We start from the raw sequence: 19575 nt of genomic DNA, 5'->3' as shown, positions 1-19575 counted from the left end.
TATATCTGATGGCGACTGTACGTTTTAAAATATCAATAACATCATACTTACATAAAATGTAAAATTATTCTAACATAAATAAATGAATGCTTTCTTTTTAGGGTTCCGTACCCAAAGGGTAAAAACGGGACCCTATTACTAAGACTCCGCTGTCCGTCTGTCTGTCACCAGGCTGTATCTCATGAACCGTGATAGCTAGACAGTTGAAATTTTCACAGATGATGTATTTCTGTTGCCGCTATAACAACAAATACTAAAAAGCGGAACCCTCGGTGCGCGAGTCCGACTCGCACTTGGCCGGTTTTTTTTTTCTACTAACAATAGAATATAAGTCACAAATGTAAACATTTAATTAACTAAGTTGAGCGCGGCGCGCAAACAAACTGGTTACTCCAGTTTGGCGCATTTATAGTATATATGTAACTGTGTAATTGCTTTATATGAATAAATGAATTAGTAATAATAATAATAAGAAGGACAAGTCCAGTAAGTACCTAGACTTGGCTAACGAGATAACCGCCATGTGGGATGTTGATTCGACGATCATTGTCCCGATAGTCGTTTCAGCGAACGGTCTCATAGCGAAGAGTCTCGACCAACACCTTGAGAGACTCTCGCTAGGTGGTTGGATCAAGGGTCAGATGCAGAAGGCGGTGATCTTGGACACGGCGCGGATAGTCCGCCGGTTCCTCTCTCTGCGGCCCTGACCACCGGCAGCTTGGGCCCTGCCCCGCTGCCGGCGGCACCCTAGGTTAGGTTTTTTATAATGTGTTTATATAATTTTGTAATGTTTTGTAAGTGTTTTTATATTTTACTTTTATACTCATATTGTAAAAAGCCTAGCCTAAGACTAAAAATAAATAAAGGAATAATAATAACACAATTGCTGATGAAGGGTAGCCTTCCACTGTCACTGAAGCGAAAACTCGTCGACATGTGTATCCTGCCCGTCCTAACCTACGGTGCTCAAACATGGTCACTCACAGAGAGTCAGAAGTCCAAGTTGAAGGTTTGCCAACGGGTTAGTGAGCGCAGCATTTTAGGTACCGGTAGGACCGATCTGTCCGGAATACCACGCTGCGCGCAAAAACCCGCATTGCTGACGTCGGTGAGAAGACTGCTAGGCTCAAATGGGACTGGGCCGGTCACGTCTGCCGCATGCATCCAGACAGATGGGCTAGCATAGCTACCAAATGGATGCCAGAAGAGGGGCGCGGACCCGGCAGGCCCAGACGGTGATGGCGGGACGACCTAGACACCTTTCTCAACAACTGGCCGGAGGAGGCACTATATCGGGAGTCGTGGAAGACAAGGGGAGAGGCCTTTGCCCAGCAGTGGGACACCATAATAAGCTAGTAAAAAAAAAAAAAACACAATGTTCTATGGGCCCCCTGAACAGCGACGCTGACGTCAGCGGCAGATTTTTCTTCCGACGGTACGCTCGACCGACGTCAGCGACCGAGTTCAGCGACGGAGGAAATCAGGCCTTAGGGTTGGCCCTATAGTTAAAGTACATATCTATTGACCTCGCAACAAAATGAATCTATACTATACCTATTCTTTCATGAAAAAACTCAATGGAAGCAACAGAACCCTAAATTTCATTAGATGGCGTGACGAGCGTTCGCGTTTGCGTTATGTCTATTTTTGTATGGGAATTTGAACAGCGCGCCAAGCGGGACGTTTTGCAAACTTAATCCCATACAAAATCATACTTAACGCAAACGCGTTCGTCACGTCACGCTATTGAATGAAATTCACACTAGAGGTACTGAGGTCTCCAACCCCAAAACGTATTGTTTACTAATTTCAGTGTGTCGGACCATCGTCCGTTGCTATCAATTCGTAAGCCTTATTGCAAACGCCATAAGATTCACCTATGGTTAGTCAAATGTTGCCGTTGACCTTTTTCCTGATATGGCGCCGAAAATCCCGCGTATATCGGAGTCGTGACAAATGGGATGAAGTAGGATAAACAGATCCAAGGTCTTTTATGGTTGAGGGAATATGGGAAAATAGAGAATAAATGGCGTGTGCAAGGTCAGTTTGGCGAGAAAAACATGCTTACGCAGCGTACTACGTAGGGGAACAACGCGCGAACGCGAAGCGTAGCGATGCGGCGCGGGGTGAATCAATCCTTTGATACGTATAGAAGTGTCCTACGTGGGCGATCTCGTTGCGAACGCGTGTCGTGGACCCGCTTCACCGCGCCGCGCCGCTTCGCTTCACGTTCGCGAGTTTTTCGCTTACGTAAGACGCAGCGTTAGTGATATTAAATAGAAGATAGATTGATTTGCTAATCATTCTTCAGTGACTCAGGCAATACAACAAAATAGCGTTTCTTTTATCCTACGCACGCTCTAGTGCCCGTTATCGATTTTAGTAGAAAAATGTAAAATTGATAGATTTAATCGGTGAAATTGTACACCTTTTGTTACGTAATAGAAATAACAAGTACTGATACTGGTTTCTATTAGCACGTCTTCTCATCTTGCCGTTTTACAGATAATTTTTTTGAAAACACACTAAATTAGTAATGATTTTTATTCTGATGGACGTTTAGGTAAACGGGCGTAAAGCACTGATTTTGTCGGTCTTATTTGTAAATTTCGTAAAGTTTGGACTGCTAAAAATGGTAATTTTGTATTACACATATCATGTGCTCTACTTTTTACAGACTACATTTTTATTATTATGACTTTGAAGTAGTGTAAACGAAAGTTAGACGAAATCAATTTTTTCCAGAAATTACTTCAAAACAAGTGACAATTTCTCTGAAAATCGACTTAATTTCAACGTAATTTTGATACTTCAACAGTTTACAACATTTGCTGAAACGTTCTTATACATCATTTTGTATAATTTACCAAAAAACCACCATAATTATTTGAAGAATTTTTAAAAACTGCCCCTTCTCTTCATATATTCTCGTCCAAAATTTGATGAAAACTATAAAGAAAGAAAGTAAGATTGCAGGTTAAATAGGGGTCCTACGGCAGTTTTTTCAAAACAAGTTCTAGAAAAAGTGTTAAATTTGAGTTTATTTTTTGTTTTATTTTTAAAAATTTGTATGACTTTTACCTTGTCTACTTTCTTTCTGGCACGGTCCTTACATAAACGAACACAATAATAAAGAAACAATAGCCGAGACTATTGAGAGCTCTATATAAATCTTTGTGCCTTTGTTTTTTTATTTACCTCAGACCTATATAAAACAATGACTTTAATTAAATTACTATACAAAAAGATTTCCAGAAATGACACAAAACATTCGTATTTTCACCGTAACCTAATATTACATTTCCAAATACAGGGGAAATAATGATTGGGATAGTTTCAAAGCGTCTATTATTCTGTTCCCAAAACAAACATCCTTTAAGCAATTTACCTTTTGTTCAGAACTAAGTTCGAAACTTACCTTCATTAATTACCTTACCTTCATTAATTACCTTACCTTATTCAGGAACAACCTACTAAAACTATTGCTACTTCATTGGGATTATTATACGGAGTTAGTAAAACGTATACAAAACTTTGTAAGTGCGAGTCGGACTCGCGCACGAAGGGTTCCGTACCATTACGCAAAAAACGGCAAAAAAAATCACGTTTGTTAAATGGGAGCCCCACTTCAATATTAATTTTATTCTGTTTTTAAGAGGATATAATAGGATAGAACGGTACTGTCATAGTAAATTTTGTAACCACAGTAAATTCACTGCCATCTATCGACACAATTTAAAACGAAAAATGAAGATTTATAAAAATACGATAAAATGTATTTAAACATAGACAAATTTTTTTTTAATACGAGATTAGGCCAAAGGTAAATAGTGGCGCCACCTGATCGAGAATCAAATTTTCTTGATTTTCGAGGCACGTTTTTTCCTTAGACTGTATCCATCTATTACGGAGTTATATCTATCTTTGGTAAAAAAAAAAATGTTCGAAACAGCGGAGAGTTACAGGGTTTTTTTTTCATGCCAAACAGGTCGCGAGAAATTTTCTCATGCCAAGGGGGGTCGCGTTATTCAAAACAATATTTTAGAATAAAGGAAAACGTATGTATGACCGTTTAGAATTGTTACAAGCGTTGTTACATACAGAATTCCTTAATGTAATGTATTATTCCTAGAAAAGCTACATGTTCGCTCGTAAACTGCCATTGTTTCTAAAAACATGAGCTGGTCTTGTGCTTAGCTAATTTTAGTTTATTGTTGGCCAAAGTGTGGTTATTTATACTAGTGTAGATAGGTATTGTATTAGTTAACTAAAAGATATTGCCAAATACCTTGACAATAGAGGGTATTACTGCAATTTTCTGCCACCAGAGTGCAGCACTAGCCAGTAGCCACTTTAGTAAATCATAGAGTAACTTACACATAGATACCTGTACCTTTAACAGGTTTTTGACAAGTTTTCAAAGATAATAAAATATGACATTAATAAATCAAGGCGGTTTGTTTACAGAGGACCTACCGGCAAATCCGAAATTTCGCTATCTGCCTCTTTATGGTGACAAAGATGTTAGATACCGAAATTTCGATTTTCTTGTTTCGCAATAGACCCTCAGATTGTGGTAGTGGCGCCCCGTACGCAGTTTTCAAAAAAAAATAAAAATAAAAAAACCGGTCAGCCGATGTCATAAAAGTGATGACCAATAGCATGGCACTTAAAAATGTGGGTGTTGAGAAAAAAAGGTTTGCTCAGGTAAAGTTAATTGCAGTCCATTGTCTTGTGACGGCGGCATTTGCAAACTAAAATAAGAAATTTAAAATGCATCCGGGAATGTCCCAGATTGTACATAAAATGCATAATTTTTCAGTTCATCAGACAAATGTCACGAACATGAAATGAAATAGTTCACCGAGGCACAAGATTAAACCAACAATGGAGTTCATTAGCGCGGCGCGAGTGAAATTGATGCCGGGCTGCATGTTATTCGTATGCGAGTAATTGGAACCAGAATCCATACTAATATTATAAATGCAAAAGTGTGTATGTCTGTCTGTTACCTCTTCACGCTTAATCCGCTCAACAGATTTAGTTGAAATTTGGTATAGAGATAGTTTGAGTCCCGGGGAAGGACATATAATAAATTTTATCCGGGAAATCATCCCTTATGAGGGTGAAAAGCGGGGTGGAAGTGAGATAATTGATGCATCGCCTGATAATTGATGTACGTAAGCATATGCTATTACACTTTATCTAGGCGTTATAGCTGTCTCACAATTTTAAAGTTGTGCCGTTCCCGGTAACATTCCCCATTTTGCATAAGGAATGTTACCGAGTGAGAAGTTTCCCCATACAAAATGGGGAATGTTACCGGGAACGGCACAACTCAGTAACAAATAGGGAAGTTTGTTATGGGGAATTAATAAAAAGCAAGCAAATTATAGCAAGCAGACGAAGTCGCGGGCAAAAGCTAGTAACGTTTCTTTCTTAATTCTCAATCAAGCGAAAAATACAAGGTGTTTTGTCTATATATATATTGTCTATATAGCCCTTGCCTTTGAGGTGAATATACAGTATATAATATAATGTATGTTTATTGGGCTGGCTTCACGCTATCTACACTGTAAACGCGAAAAAAATGGTTGTTTCAGGGCGGGTTCAGATTAGTGTTTTATATACGATAAGCTCGTTTTTAGCAGCGCGCGTTGGAGCATATCCGCTCGTCTTTTCCCACGCGTGCCATTATTCGTATATACGAGCGTTGCGCCAATAAGCTCGTACAAGCTCGTGCCGTGCGAGCCGACACGCACCGGTTCGAGCGCACACGCCGGTGTAAGCTCATATAGGATCGTCCGGTTTTTTGAAGCGAGAAATGTAGCGAGTCCGGTGACTCCGGTGTCGCCCGTTTTATAACTAATAATCATGTTTTTTGTTCCGTACCCAAAGGGTAAAAACGGGACCCTATTACTAAGACTCCGCTGTCCGTCTGTCTGTCACCAGGTTGTATCTCATGAACCGTGATAGCTAGACAGTTGAAATTTTGACAGATGATGTATTTCTGTTGCCGCTATAACAACAAATACTAAAAACAGAATAAAATAAATATTTAAGTGGGGCTCCCATACAACAAACACGATTTTTTTGCCGTTTTTCCGTAATGGTACGGAACCCTTCGTGCGCGAGTCCGACTTGCACTTGGCCGGTTTTTTATACCACGTCAGTAGCAAATAAGCATACGGCCCGCCTGATGGCAATCAGTCACCGTAGCCTATGGACGCCTGCAACTCCAGAGGTGTTACATGCGCGTTGACGACCCTAAAAAAATGGTGAAAGTTTAAATCAATCTCGTTTTCCCTCACTTACACCTTTTAATTCACATTGTTATCTCAACAGTCCGTCCACTTTTAGTAAACATCATTTGTATAAGCATCATGCCGTTCGTGAACGTAAACAATTGACACCATTGACGGCGTAAACAGTTGGCGTGCGTCCAGACCCAGACCGCTTGTTACTATTTTTACCGGGCGAATCGATCACTGAATTCACTGATGCAGACAGTATGCCTACTCTACTTCGAAAATCAGTGCTACAGTAGGCCTCATACGAAAATCGATAGCAAGAGCGATAGAGATGAAGACAGTCTTCAAATTTAGATGGTAGTATAGGCCACCAAACGAAAACTAAACAAACCCAATCGGGGGAAATAATTCGTGTATATGCAAATTTTGGCATAGTTGTAGGAAATGGTGTATTAAACCATATACTAAAAGTACTCGAGGTTGGGTTGGAGAGACGAAGTGCAGAAAGACCTCAGCGAACTCGGCGCCGTCGACTGGACAGAAACGGCTTTGGACAGAGTAGCATGGCGGTCTTTGGTGTCGGAGGCCAAGATCCACTTCGGGTCGTCGCGCCACAGCAGTAAGTAAGTAAGTACTCGAGGTTGGGGGTGAAGCTAACAGGTAGGGGGGAGGGGGGGGGGTTAAAGGTCCCTTTTTATAGTTTCTCCTTATATATAGTATACCTTATTACAAAGAGATAAGGTCTATCGATGATCAATTATTTTGTTGCTGTCCTGTACAGTCAAGTATATGAAATTACGCGCCACTGAACTTTGTGAATGGCAATCAATGAAAGCCAGATAATTCGTGTATGGTTAAAAATGTGCCATTTTCAACCAAAAGGATACTTATTGTCTCTTGTCAGTAAGGCGCTATTTCCATATAGCTTCAATTAGAAATCAACCTTATCAACAAGCGACAATGTGGTACCTTTTGGTTGAAAACGTCACAAATATTCAGACTATTCAGGAGGTTAAATGCCGATTTTCATAATACCTATACAATCACGAATTTCGGTCACGTTCAATTTCAAACAAGGAGTTTTGATTGCAAGTAAAATTCTGATGAATTCACAAGAGAGGAATCATGGTACATTTTTAGCTTCATAATTAACCTATTGTTAGATATGTAACAAAGATACATTGATTGAGTAAGATGTGTAAAATCTAAAGACAATTTCGTGCTTCGAATTTGACAGGTAAACGAGATGGCGCTGTACAGCTCCATACATTTTGCGGAGATTCTAATTGTCAAAACTGTCAAAAGTTAACGTCAATTCAGTCACCGCAAAACATGTGGCGCAGTACAGCGCCATCTGTTTTGAATGTCGATCTAAAGGGGCACGCTTTTAGGGTTCCGTACCCAAAGGGTAAAAAAAACGGGACCCTATTACTAAGACTCTACTGTCCGTCTGTCCGTCTGCCTGTCACCAGGCTGTATCTCATGAACCGTGATAGCTAGACAGTTGAAATTATCACAGATGATGTATTTCTGTTGCCGCTATAACAACAAATACTAAAAAGGACGGAACCCTCGGTGGGCGAGTCCGACTCGCACTTGTCCGGTTTTTTTCTTAGACTTTACCTCTCTATTACAATCAATTCTCTTTGATATGTAGATAGGCTACTTCGTGATTGTTGAGACATGTCATTTCAATAAAATGAGTACCAAAAATTTCACTTTATGACACTGAAGGTATTGAAATTCACTTGTACATCCAGCACACACACACACATACACACGTTGATATTCGTAGACGTGGAAAAAATATATGTAGTTCTTGACTATATTATCTTTAATATCATAGCTTCCGATACACGAATTATGACACTTCGCTTGATACAATTAATTCCCAAAGTAACCTCTAACTCGGACTTCTAATCCAACTTTACTCGGTAATTTAATTTGTAATACTATAAACAAAAAAAGAAGAAAAAACAATCTTAACTTAAATAGTAATTTTATAGCTTTCGAATTTTGATATTGTAAGGTAACGTTTCTAAAATAAATAAAAATCGACAAAATTCGATCAAAATTGACACTTGGCGCGCATGATCTTTCCCGTTCTTTCTTGCAAAATGTGACAGTGACAGCGGCAAACCGATGGAACGGCCTTAAATAAAGAAGTAGCTATAATAATGTTTTGGCTCACACCACTTCATTAGATTGGTATTGACATCGAACGACCACAATCGAGGTTAGAGCCCAATTTCAGGTGTCAATAGCTCAAAATAGATATAATTCAGAATAACATAACGGTAATGAAAGAAATACGGTCACAAATGTTCTAATATTCGAACGGTTTTATACCCAGGTATATAATATAGCATTTTTTCATTTTTGCTTTTCCAAATTCATTTCAGAGTGCATAGCCAACATGCCAGTCTTTTCCGTGGCGAACGAAACGCAACTGTCACTGACGCACTAATATGAAAGAGTGATAGAGAGACACAAAGCGTTTCGTTGTCGTAGCGCAAGGGATTGTCACCTTGGCTAGGCACCGAGTTACACTAGTCGCAGTATTAGCCTCTCTGTCCGTCTGTCTGTTTGTCTGTCATCACTGTCATCAGGCTGTATCTCATGAACCGTGATAGCTAGAGAGTTGAAATTGTCACAGATGATGTATTTCTGTTGCAGCTATAACAACAAATACTATAAAGTACGAAACTCTCGGTGGGTGAGTCCGACTCGCACTTGTCCGGTTTTTTATAGTTAGATTAGTTAACGACAAAGCGACACGAGGACAAAGCAACGTAAGAAAATCTAACTAAAAAAACTAACCACAAACAATAAACCAATAACCAAACCACAACTCAGTTATAGTTTGTCAAAGAACTGTATCATTTCAAACATAGACATAGGGAATCATACTATCTTTGGTCTACACTAGTACTAGCGCCCAAAAGAAAGGGATGAGTATAATTTTCCTGGTTGTTACTGACTGACAAATTGGTTTGACCAGCTATATATGCGGTTCCAAGCAAATTAACTGCAAAGTCTATTAAAAAATACATTAGGTCTTGTAAATAAGGTTCAAAATCATACGTTTTTAAAACGCAGGTTCACGAGATAAAGGAACTGGGTCGTCTTCTGAAGGACGTGTGAGTGTGACTCACTCGACCGTCCTGACCCGAAGTGACCCCGGGGTGATAAAAAACAAAACATCGAACACACGCAATTAAACAAGTTGACAAATTATGTGGAGGAAAATCGAAGAATTTATATGTATTCTGCCAAACCTGCAATATATTATACGTGTACAAGGATTCGCGCTAAAATATCTGACAAGATGATATTCATTTTATTAATGTACTAGCTTTTGCCCGCGACTTCGTCTGCGTGGACTTAGTAACCCCAGCTAGAGTAAGAATAGCGCCTGGAGAAAATCTTATAGCAATTATTCAATTTGAGCATATTATGCACACAAATTAGCAGACACTTCATTAATTATCTCAATTCCACCCCGCTTTTTACTTTCTTAAGGGATGATTTTCGGGATAAAAACTATCCTATGTCCTTCTCAGGGACTCAACCTATCTCTATGCCAAATTTCATCTAAATCGATTCAGCGGTTTAAGCGTGAAGAGGGAACACACAGACAGACAGACTTTCGCATTTATAATATTAGTATGGATTTATTATGTACGAGTATCTTTCGTTAAGGCCTGCACTGTGCAAACATATAATCATAAATCATTTATTTCGTGATAAACTTACATACATATAAAAAGTAACATTACAAGGAAAATAAAAATTAAAACATATTTGCAGTGTTTACCACGAAATAAGCTCGCCTCAGCATAATGCCGACCCAAGTGTCAGCGCTGATCTTCCGGCGAGTCCATTTGTGGGCCACGATCGCAGCTGTACGGCACGGCCTCGTAAAATTGAACGCATCCAGTTGCGGCGACTGACAGCGCCGTCTGGGTTACGGGTATTACAGATAACCTAAAAAACGGGACAGGTGCGAGTCGTACTCGCCCATCGAGGGATCCGTACTTTTTAGTATTTGTTGTTATATCGGCAAAATACATCATCTGTGAAAATTTTAGCTGTCTAGGTATCACGGTTCATGAGATACAGCCTGGTGACAGACAGACGGACAGACAGACAGACAGACGGACAGTGGAGTCTTAGTAATAGGGTCCCGTTTTTACCCTTCGGGTACGGAACCCTAAAAAGAACTGCTCATCATAGCGGTTCTGGGTCACATCACTTGGATCCTAAAGAACCCGGGGGCCCGGGGTCTGTTTGGCCAGCTAATCACAAGTAAATAGTTTTTACAAACACGACTGTCATACCTCTCAATCCAGAGAGGAACTTGACCAAATTAGATTTGACCTGGTTTCCTCGGGGAAAATGGGAAAAATATCATGCAAGTGTACTGATGGGCATTAACTCACTACAATACTAATTTATTATCCTTAGGTACACGATAATAAAACTTGTCGGTAGAAAAGGTCGTGTTATGTATGAAAAACTTGAATTCGCTGTATTTTTTTTTACTATGGTATCTGATCTGAAGCTACATAAACTAATTACAGACCCCCCTCCCTTTGTCCCTCTTGCCGTGGAAACCACTGGGTGTTGGTGTGCTGAGGCCAAGACTTTTATTGGGGAAGTGGGCAGACGGTTGCGGGAGAGTGGTCATGACCCTCGCTCCGGGTCGTTCCTTTTGCAAAGGTTGTCCATCGCTGTTCAACGTGGCAACGCGGCGAGCGTGATGGGCTCCTTTGCATCTGGAGGGGCGCGGGGCGCATTTTGTGAATAGTTTTTGTGTTTGTTAGGTTCTAGTTTAGGTTAAGATCTTTATGACATGTGTGTTATAACTTGTAATTACTAACTATTTGTAAAATAAACTAATAAACCTCATGTAATAACTATTATCAAATCAATAAATAATAATAATTACAGACCTAGATATACCTTATCATATTGTAAGTTACAAAGTTTCAGAGCAATCTAGCTAGTCGTTTTAAAATGAGAGCATTGGCATAACTACGTTTGTATGGAGAACCGATCTTGCCAGGGACTTAAATGGTATTTTTTGGGGATGGATCCTTTTTGTTAAACTATACCAACTATTCCGACAATTATACTCATTGTAATAAGGAACAGGCAAATTCCATTGTATACAGTATTTACATCTAGGTTTTGAGGTTACAGGCATCAGTATCAGTGACAATACACGTACACTTTCTTTTACAAACCGGCGAACACCAATATGAACCCGTTAGGAGTGTTACAATGACACGGTCAATATGGACGTACGTTGCTAAATCATGAGTACAGACAAAAGACGAGTAAATAATAAGGAATGGTAATCTAAATACGAAATTGCAAGTAAATTTTAAATTTTACTTTGGCTAAGTCCAGGCAGGACGCTTGGACTTGCGGGTAAAATTTGGTATAAAGTCTTCAAGTGAAAACCCTATTCAACGCCATTTTTGTAAGAAACATAATGTTCAGAAAGAACTGGTAGCAGAAATATATATTTGTCGTGAAACTTTTCAGAACTTCTGTACAATGTATAAAACTACAACTACAAACTACATAGTATAAAACAAAGTAGCTTCCTGCTGTCTGTCTGTCCCTATGAAGGTATGCTTAAATCTTTAAAACTACGCAACGGATTTTGATGCGTTTTTTTATATAGATAGAGTGATCAAGAGGAAGGTTACACAATAACCACCTATAATTAAAAAAATTAACAATTAACCTAAGCAAAAATTTGATATATGTTATAATTATAAAGTAAACAATAAGCCATAACTAATAAGTTGTGGGTAATCGTAACAAAAGAAACATGCTAAGTGCATAACAAGCGACCAGGGCTGGCGGTATCGCGACGCCGACGTCACGTCTGACTTGTTCATTGGTCTCTGTTGCAGACGGTTGATATTCACGTTGAACAAGTCTCTTCCTTCAAGGAAACGGTACGGGGTCAGGGGTGAACGCCATTACGAGGAAGTACGTTACGAAGTGAACGGATAAGACGGATCGGCTAGACGAATGGGAAATGGGGTGAATGGGTCAATCGAATAATATATCAATTGAGAATTAAGCACATCAGAATCAGACATGTTTACGTGATTTTTTTATCGAGCCAACGTTAACCTTTTCAGCTTTTAAGGTTTTGGTTGGAGTCTTGGAGTATGCCCTTGTAAATATAGACTATAGTCTCCGTGTGCTTTTTTTGTGGCATTTGCCCTTGATTGAAACGTGTAATAGTCCATACTATTTATATAATCTATACTAATAATATTATAAATGCAAAAGTGTGCCAGTCTGTCTGTTACCTCTTTACGCTTAAACCGCTGAACCGATTTAGTTGAAATATGGCATATTAGAGATATTTTGAGTCCCGGGGATACATAGGATAGTAAATGTCGGATATCATCCCTAAAGAAAGTGAAAAGTGGGGTGAAATTGAGAGATTTAATGAGTTGCCTGATAATTGATATCAAGCAATTAAGCTTATGCCTAAATTGAATTATTGCTATTACACTTTTTCCAGGCGCTAAACTTACTCTAGCTGCAAGCCCCCTCATAAGCGAGCCTGTCATTATTATTATAATAATCATAATCTTTATTGTTTGTAAGAAAGTAATTCAATATTAAAGGTGACTGGCCCATGCAGAATGCAGAGCGTCAACCTAAGCAAAACACGCGACAGAAAGTCACGTTTTAGTCGGACACGCGCACGAAGGGTTCCGTACCATTACGCAAAAAAACGGCAAAAAAAATCACGTTTGTTGTATGGGAGCCCCTGCACTTAAATATTAATTTTATTCTGTGTTTAGTATTTGTTGTTATAGCGGCAATCATCGGTGAAAATTTCAACTGTCTAGCTATCACGATTCATAAGACACAGCCTGGTGACAGACAGACGGACAGTGGAGTCTTAATAGGGTCCCGTTTTTACCCTTTGGGTACGGACCAAAAAAAAAACTATAAATTTGACAGTACACGTATTTCGTGACAGTTCAAAACTATTAACGATCGTCTATGCTTAGATTTGTTAGTTACTTTGGCCGAGACCTTTTCAACTCGATTATCAACCAAAAGGGTACTTATTGTCGGTTGTCAATATATAAGGCGCTATTTCCATATAGCTTCAATTCAAAATCAACCTTATCGACGAGCGACAATGTGGTACCTTTTGATTGTAAACGTCACATATGTTTATACCTTAGTAACCTTGGCCAAAATATTATAAAACCTTTATGAATTACTATACCTATAGAGTTTAGAGTACCATCAGTACCATGGAGACTATATAAAGGAGCCAAATCTCTATGTGTGAAAAGTGTCCACCAAAAAACAGTAATTAGGCGGCGCCACCGTACACCGAAATACTACCAAAAACAACCTACGTAATTTGGTCGGGTTATTTGTTGCCTTATATGGTTCATGTTATACTCATGTCCCAGAGCCTAACTAGCGCCACCGTAGAGATTAGGAACTATTATTTAAAGCTGAGAGCGGTCACTTTTGCAACAATTCTGCCATAAGAGATTGGCATCCTTTCTATACCATCCATAATCAGTACCATCGCAAGGAATGTAACAGCAGATAAACAATAAATATGGTATAATAATGTGGGTAGTTTAGGTTTAGTAAGGTCAAACGAATGATTAGTACACTGTACAAATGGGTTTTTAACCGGGATACAGATTTTTTTACTGACATGCTACAGTCTTGCACAGATTATTGACCGTGCGAAGCGAAGGTCTCCGCTTTAGTTTGGCTAAAAACTATTTCGTAGGTCCGCATGTTCGTCTCTATAAGTCGCATTACTCAACTGATTCTCGTGAAATTTTGTAATGAGGGGTACCTGCGGAGCGCTGCGGATAATTCTTTTATAGATTTAGTTTTTGGAATTTTTTGATGTAGCTGTGTGTTGGCGAGGTCTGCAGCTCACAGAGCCACTAAGTACATAAATAAACAAACAGCAGGTCTATCAAAATAAAACAAAAACAACAAAATGTTATCTCACCCTCGCCTTGCGAACTTCATTCGGCATTGCCGATAAGGCATACGCCGATTTACGTATTCGAATGATACGGTAATCCTGCGGTCATATGTCACTCAATGATAACTGTCAAGACGAGCGCACTGATGTCACACACACACACGACGTAATATAACCAATTTTCACTGTAATTTTACCCACACTAACAAAGATTTATAGGGAAGATTTAGTAAGAAAATTAGCACTTATAGGTTTACCATTTGACTGAGGCATGTTATTATGGACAGCTACGTTGAAGGCTTGGCTGCATGGTGACTTGTAATATGGTAAGTAAAAAATGTAACATACAATATATTTACTCCCAAAACTCATCTACATTCTACTATAAAATCACCGCGCTTCTATACTAACCGCCTGAGACAAATGGTGCACCAAAATCCACAATTGTTTTACGCGCACACTAGCGCAGCAACATAGGGGAGATTCACTAAAATGACCATTTAAAACGCGCACATATGTCGGGCGTGTGCGCACGACACGATAGTGCGCCGCGGTGGTTCGTCGCGGAATGAGTTCCCGTTGCTTCCTAGACAAAAACGTCAGGGAGTCTAATTGGGTCTCATTTCTCATTCCGTATCCGTGTTTCAGTTCCTGATCGGAGATGCGGTAACTGACCGTGACCGGATTCCGTGTTTTGCTGTTTAATATGATGTTTTTTTTTGTTTTATAATGACGTGCAAACTTCAGCTGTATTTTGGAGAAAAAATCTTACACAGATCAAGCTAAGCAAAGCTTGCAACGACATACATATAGTTTGTATCGGCAGATCGCGAATTTTTTTATAATGCCAAGCGTGTGTTGTGAAAAAAAAAACACATGCCACGAGGGCCACATGAAAAAGTTCGAAAAACGCAGTTCTTGAGAGCATTGTTTGCTTGAGATTTATGAACAATTGATACATATAATTTATAGACTTGTTTGTAATTATTCTGACGTAAGTGGCGGCATCGTTGACAATTCGTGTGACTCATTTTAAACTATTTATACGTATGGCTTGAAGGTCAAAAAGACTATTACTAACTGCTTAGTTTAAATTTTATCAGTTGTAGTTCTATTGTGAATTAACCGGTGTTTAGGTGTTTATATTTAGTCTCAACTAGACTGGATAGAGTAGCCCGGGCTCTTTCTAAAGTTCCTAACAACCATATTTGTTAGAAAGAGAGGCAAGCAGCAATTGTAGCTTTACAAAACGTGAACCTGCCGACCCTGGTGCTGTTATCAAACAAGGAAAATTTATTACCCTTCTAATTAGCCATAATGTACTCGTAATCCAGCCAATAGCAATTACAGAAATTATTATATAAATATTCATTCAGTGACCCATTTATTGTCAATTGAATTTTCTTTCAAAAAGAGCAAAGACCTTAACGAACTCGGCGCCGCTGATTGGACAGAAAAGGCTTTGGACAGAGAAGCATGGCGGTCTTTGGTGTCGGAGGCCAAGATCCACTTCAGGTCGCCGCGCCACACCAGTAAGTATGTACTTTCAAGTTTCAAACTGTCTATACGTATAACATGATGTACAGCAACAGTATTTTTAGAAATTGTGCAACAAGTAAGAAGTGAGGACATGTGCACTTGTAACTTGTAACACTTGTACATTCTCAGCTCGAACAATGCTGTTTTGAAAACACATTGTTATTCATTATTTCCACGCGCCGTTGGCACAGATGTCGCGTTCTTGAATTCTCAACAGGTAACAGCTCTTAATTGCCCCCGGTCTTATTGTCTCGGGAATAAGGTTTACGAACAGTTATTGTTGGCGATGATAGGTATGCCGATGGACCGACGGCATACTTTGAGATGTAGACGTATAAGAAATTAGAATAGGTTAGTTTACCGCTGTCGGTGCTACCATTCTTACCCACTTTCAATTTCGAATGCCTATTATATTATACCTGCTTACCTACTACTTAATTTAGGGAAAAGGATCCACTCCACACTATTTGTCAACGTGAAAAGCCATTCATTTAAATGACGGATTTGTAAGGCTGAATCATTTTCGCCATACTACGTCCAAATTTTATTCTAAAATACCTAATATTTAAAAGTAATTAAGCAGTGGTTTATGCAGTCATATTGAAATGTGGCTTCCAATTTCCCACTCTAGGGTAAGTACTCAAATGTGACGTTTTCAACCAAAAGGTACCACATTGTAGCTATATGGAAATAGCGCCTTACTGACAAGCGACAATAAGTTGGTTGAAAATGGCACAAATATTCATCAGTCACTATTCTTTAATTTGGACTTTTGGAGACGTAATTGTAGCGTAAAACGTAAATGATTATAAAAATACATTATAAGCAATCAGTATAAAGAAACAGTACAAAAATGCACCAAGATAAAAGTATCCATCTTAATAACGCATAAGTTTTACGCACAATTAAAAACCATTTCCATCTGTGTTGTACCAGATAACGGTGAAACGTATTTATGGCGTAGCTGATAAAATTTCACTTTACTTTTACACGAAACGCCTATTGCTGTAGTTATACAAAAGAAAATAATTAGTTCATTTAAACCGGCATTGTGGATGCGGGCATGAAGGCCGCCAAGCTAAAGTGGGACTGGGCAGGACATGAGGACACGTCTGCTGAATGCACCCGGAGCGCTGGACCAAACTTGCCACAGATTGGGTGCTACATAAGGTTGCCATATGGAAGAATTAAATGTCCTGATAAAAATCCTGACATCACCCTACAAATCCTGACATTTCTTGTAACAGGGATTTGGCGTAGCTTGAACGACGCTGCGGCGGCGCGCTGCGCTCTGCGGTGGGTCATTCCTAAAAATCCTCACACTTGCCAAGTCCGGCCGCAATCCGGACAAAGGGTCAAAAATCCTGACATGTCTAGACAAATCCTGACGTATGGCAACCCTTGGATCTCGGGGCAGAGAAAGACCAAAACGGATATGGCGCGACAACTTTGATACATTTTGTAGAGTGGCAAGAGTGTGCAATGGATAGGACCAAATGGCGGGATAAAGGGGAGGCCTTTGACCAGCAATGGGACACTCTTATAGGCTAATAGTAGTTAATTATTCATTGAATGGACTTTGAAATCATAATCGTGATTATAATCTTATTTATCTAGGTAGGCTAGCATGCACGACCGGCCGTGACTTGATGTCGCGTGATAATTGTTGCATCTTTTTATGACGAGGACGTTAGGACTATGACCTATTAGACCAAGAAAGTAGCTGGTTTTATACGTATTTAATATAAAACCTTTGAATATTTAACACGTTTGCAATTTTTCTGATGCAAAATTAATCCGGGCTCTTAGGGTTAAAATTGCGGTATTCTTCTCGCACTACGAGGTCTTTCTACTACTAGATTTTGGTGCCCTTTTGGATATTATGATCGCAAAAAAGGAGGGGATCCGGTTCTGGCCTTGGCGCGAGAATCAAAGCGGATTAAACTGTACAAACGATAACTTTTCACTTTAAAATTATTCTTACCTTTTCGCTATCAGTCGGCAGCGTCCCATATCCATACCAGCTCCTAGCAGCCCTCAACCTAGGCTCTTCTTTAGGAGAAAGCAAGCCACTTCCCCACCGAACTACACCCTCGGCAATCGCAGCCACTCCAGGAGTTAAAGGACTCCTGTTTGGAGATTCTGGAGATTCGAGCCCTTTCTCGGCTACGGGGGGTAAAGTCGGACGGGCGGCGCCTGTCCTTCGTTCGTATAGTCTTTTGCAAGTCTCCTCAAAATTGTCTGTCTCGAGTAAAGCCTTTTTATCGCTTCCTCGTTTGACTTCAGGTTTAACATCCTGCTTTGGTCGTTTAGGCTCCTTCTTACTATCATTAGAGTCTTGTCTGCTTAAGAAAGCTTTCTTAAGACTCTCAGTAGAATCCTGTTTAACGACTTTCTTCTTATCGTCTTTCAAGAGTCGCTTCAAGCTATCAGCGGATTCTTGTTTTTTCGCTGTGTTGAGTGAGTCAGTAGTTTTGGAGATGAGGAGCTTGGGGTATTCGTAGTCGGTGGGTGGGTTAAGTTCGAGGGAGCGTCGGTTTTTGCGTTTGTCGGCGGGGGCTATTTGGGCCTTGACGGGGAGGAGGCGGCGCGGCAGGAGGCTGCGGTGGTCAGCGAGGGGCGACTCCGGACGCAGCATGGTGGGCGGCGGTACGACGCGGCCGCGGTGAGTAATACCCCTGGAACAATGGAATAGACCGTTAGTTTATCATAGAATGAAGATGAAAGAGTATAGGGGACAAATTGGTTTGCTAAGATTTCGTTTTTCTATTTAAAAGTGACGCCTTGGTCCGCGGTTAAAGTACAATTCGTACGCTGGGTACATGTCCTGTACTGCTATCATCATATATAACAAATACAACAATAAGCCTGTCAAAGTGCAGGAAATTTGCCAATCTAAGAAAAAAATGAGATAAAAATGGCCGTTAATTTAATACAAAGTATGGTTGCTGGCACGGGCACAACTTCGTGCAAGTTTCTTAGTTGAGAACATACGCATAAGAGCAAATAAAATGGGTCAATTTATGTGGAAATTTTATACGATGTGACCGTCTTTGCTATTATTTTGGGATGACGTAAGATTAAGCAAAAATAGAAACGAATAAACGGGCAATTTTTTACAGAAATGTCTCTTATTACATTTATCTTAAGATCACCGTTTAATTTTGATGCTAACAAGGAAAGGTACCCAACTGTCCGGTTTCGATTTGATTTATTTTTATATATGTTAAAGAGTAGTCTAAAATAACAGGCACGTATTTTTTTTACCTACCCAACAAACAACCTACTGGAAGAAATTGGCCTCCAAAGTACTGAAAAGTGATAAAACCCTCTAACTTTTGTAAAGAGTTTTGTTCAAGCAAATTGCTAGTTAATTGCTGGTTTGGTTTGATTATATGTTGGAGAATCCTTATGCTCTATGTGCAGGACGGACCCTTTCCGATTTCGGAAAGAAATCAGACGGATCTAGTGCTTAAATTATCATAGAAATAGTTCTACGGCTACTTCGGACCATATTTTCACGGATTCGGATCGGATTCGGATCGGACGTAGTGCGAAACCGCTCTTAGAGTTGGTTAAAGACGCCTAATTGGGACCGGTTCCGCCGTTGCGGGGTGGCCTAGAGGTTCAAGACGTTAGCCCGGATTGATAAAGACGCCGGTTCGAATCCGGCCTTCACCACTGGAGGGCTTCGTCACTTTTTCTTTAATAGGTATATGACATCTATTTCAGTTTATAATGATGATTATATTTCCAATTTAAATACAAGAA

The 19575-nt window shown here is 39.7% G+C and overlaps 1 protein-coding gene across 2 annotated transcripts in view; it reads right to left on the bottom strand.

The window, feature by feature from the left end:
• The window catches only part of LOC134745610 (E3 ubiquitin-protein ligase RNF144A), a 207557-nt gene that overhangs the window by 155592 nt on the left and 32390 nt on the right, over positions 1–19575 (bottom strand). Inside the window, exons 1-2 of one of the 2 annotated variants that reach the window (XM_063679701.1) lie at positions 14677–14984; positions 14290–14467 (exon numbers count right to left, since the gene is read on the bottom strand). In XM_063679701.1, coding sequence (XP_063535771.1) covers positions 14290–14316 — 27 coding nt within the window. In that variant the 5' untranslated portion in view covers positions 14317–14467; positions 14677–14984. Of the gene's footprint in view, positions 1–14289; positions 14468–14676; positions 14985–17788; positions 18483–19575 lie in introns of those variants that run through there. The other variant, XM_063679700.1, reaches the window with a different exon arrangement.

The sequence above is a fragment of the Cydia strobilella genome, chromosome 11 (genome assembly GCF_947568885.1).
Source record: "Cydia strobilella chromosome 11, ilCydStro3.1, whole genome shotgun sequence".
Lineage (NCBI taxonomy): Eukaryota > Metazoa > Arthropoda > Insecta > Lepidoptera > Tortricidae > Cydia > Cydia strobilella.
This window is presented reverse-complemented; position numbering and strand designations above follow the sequence as displayed.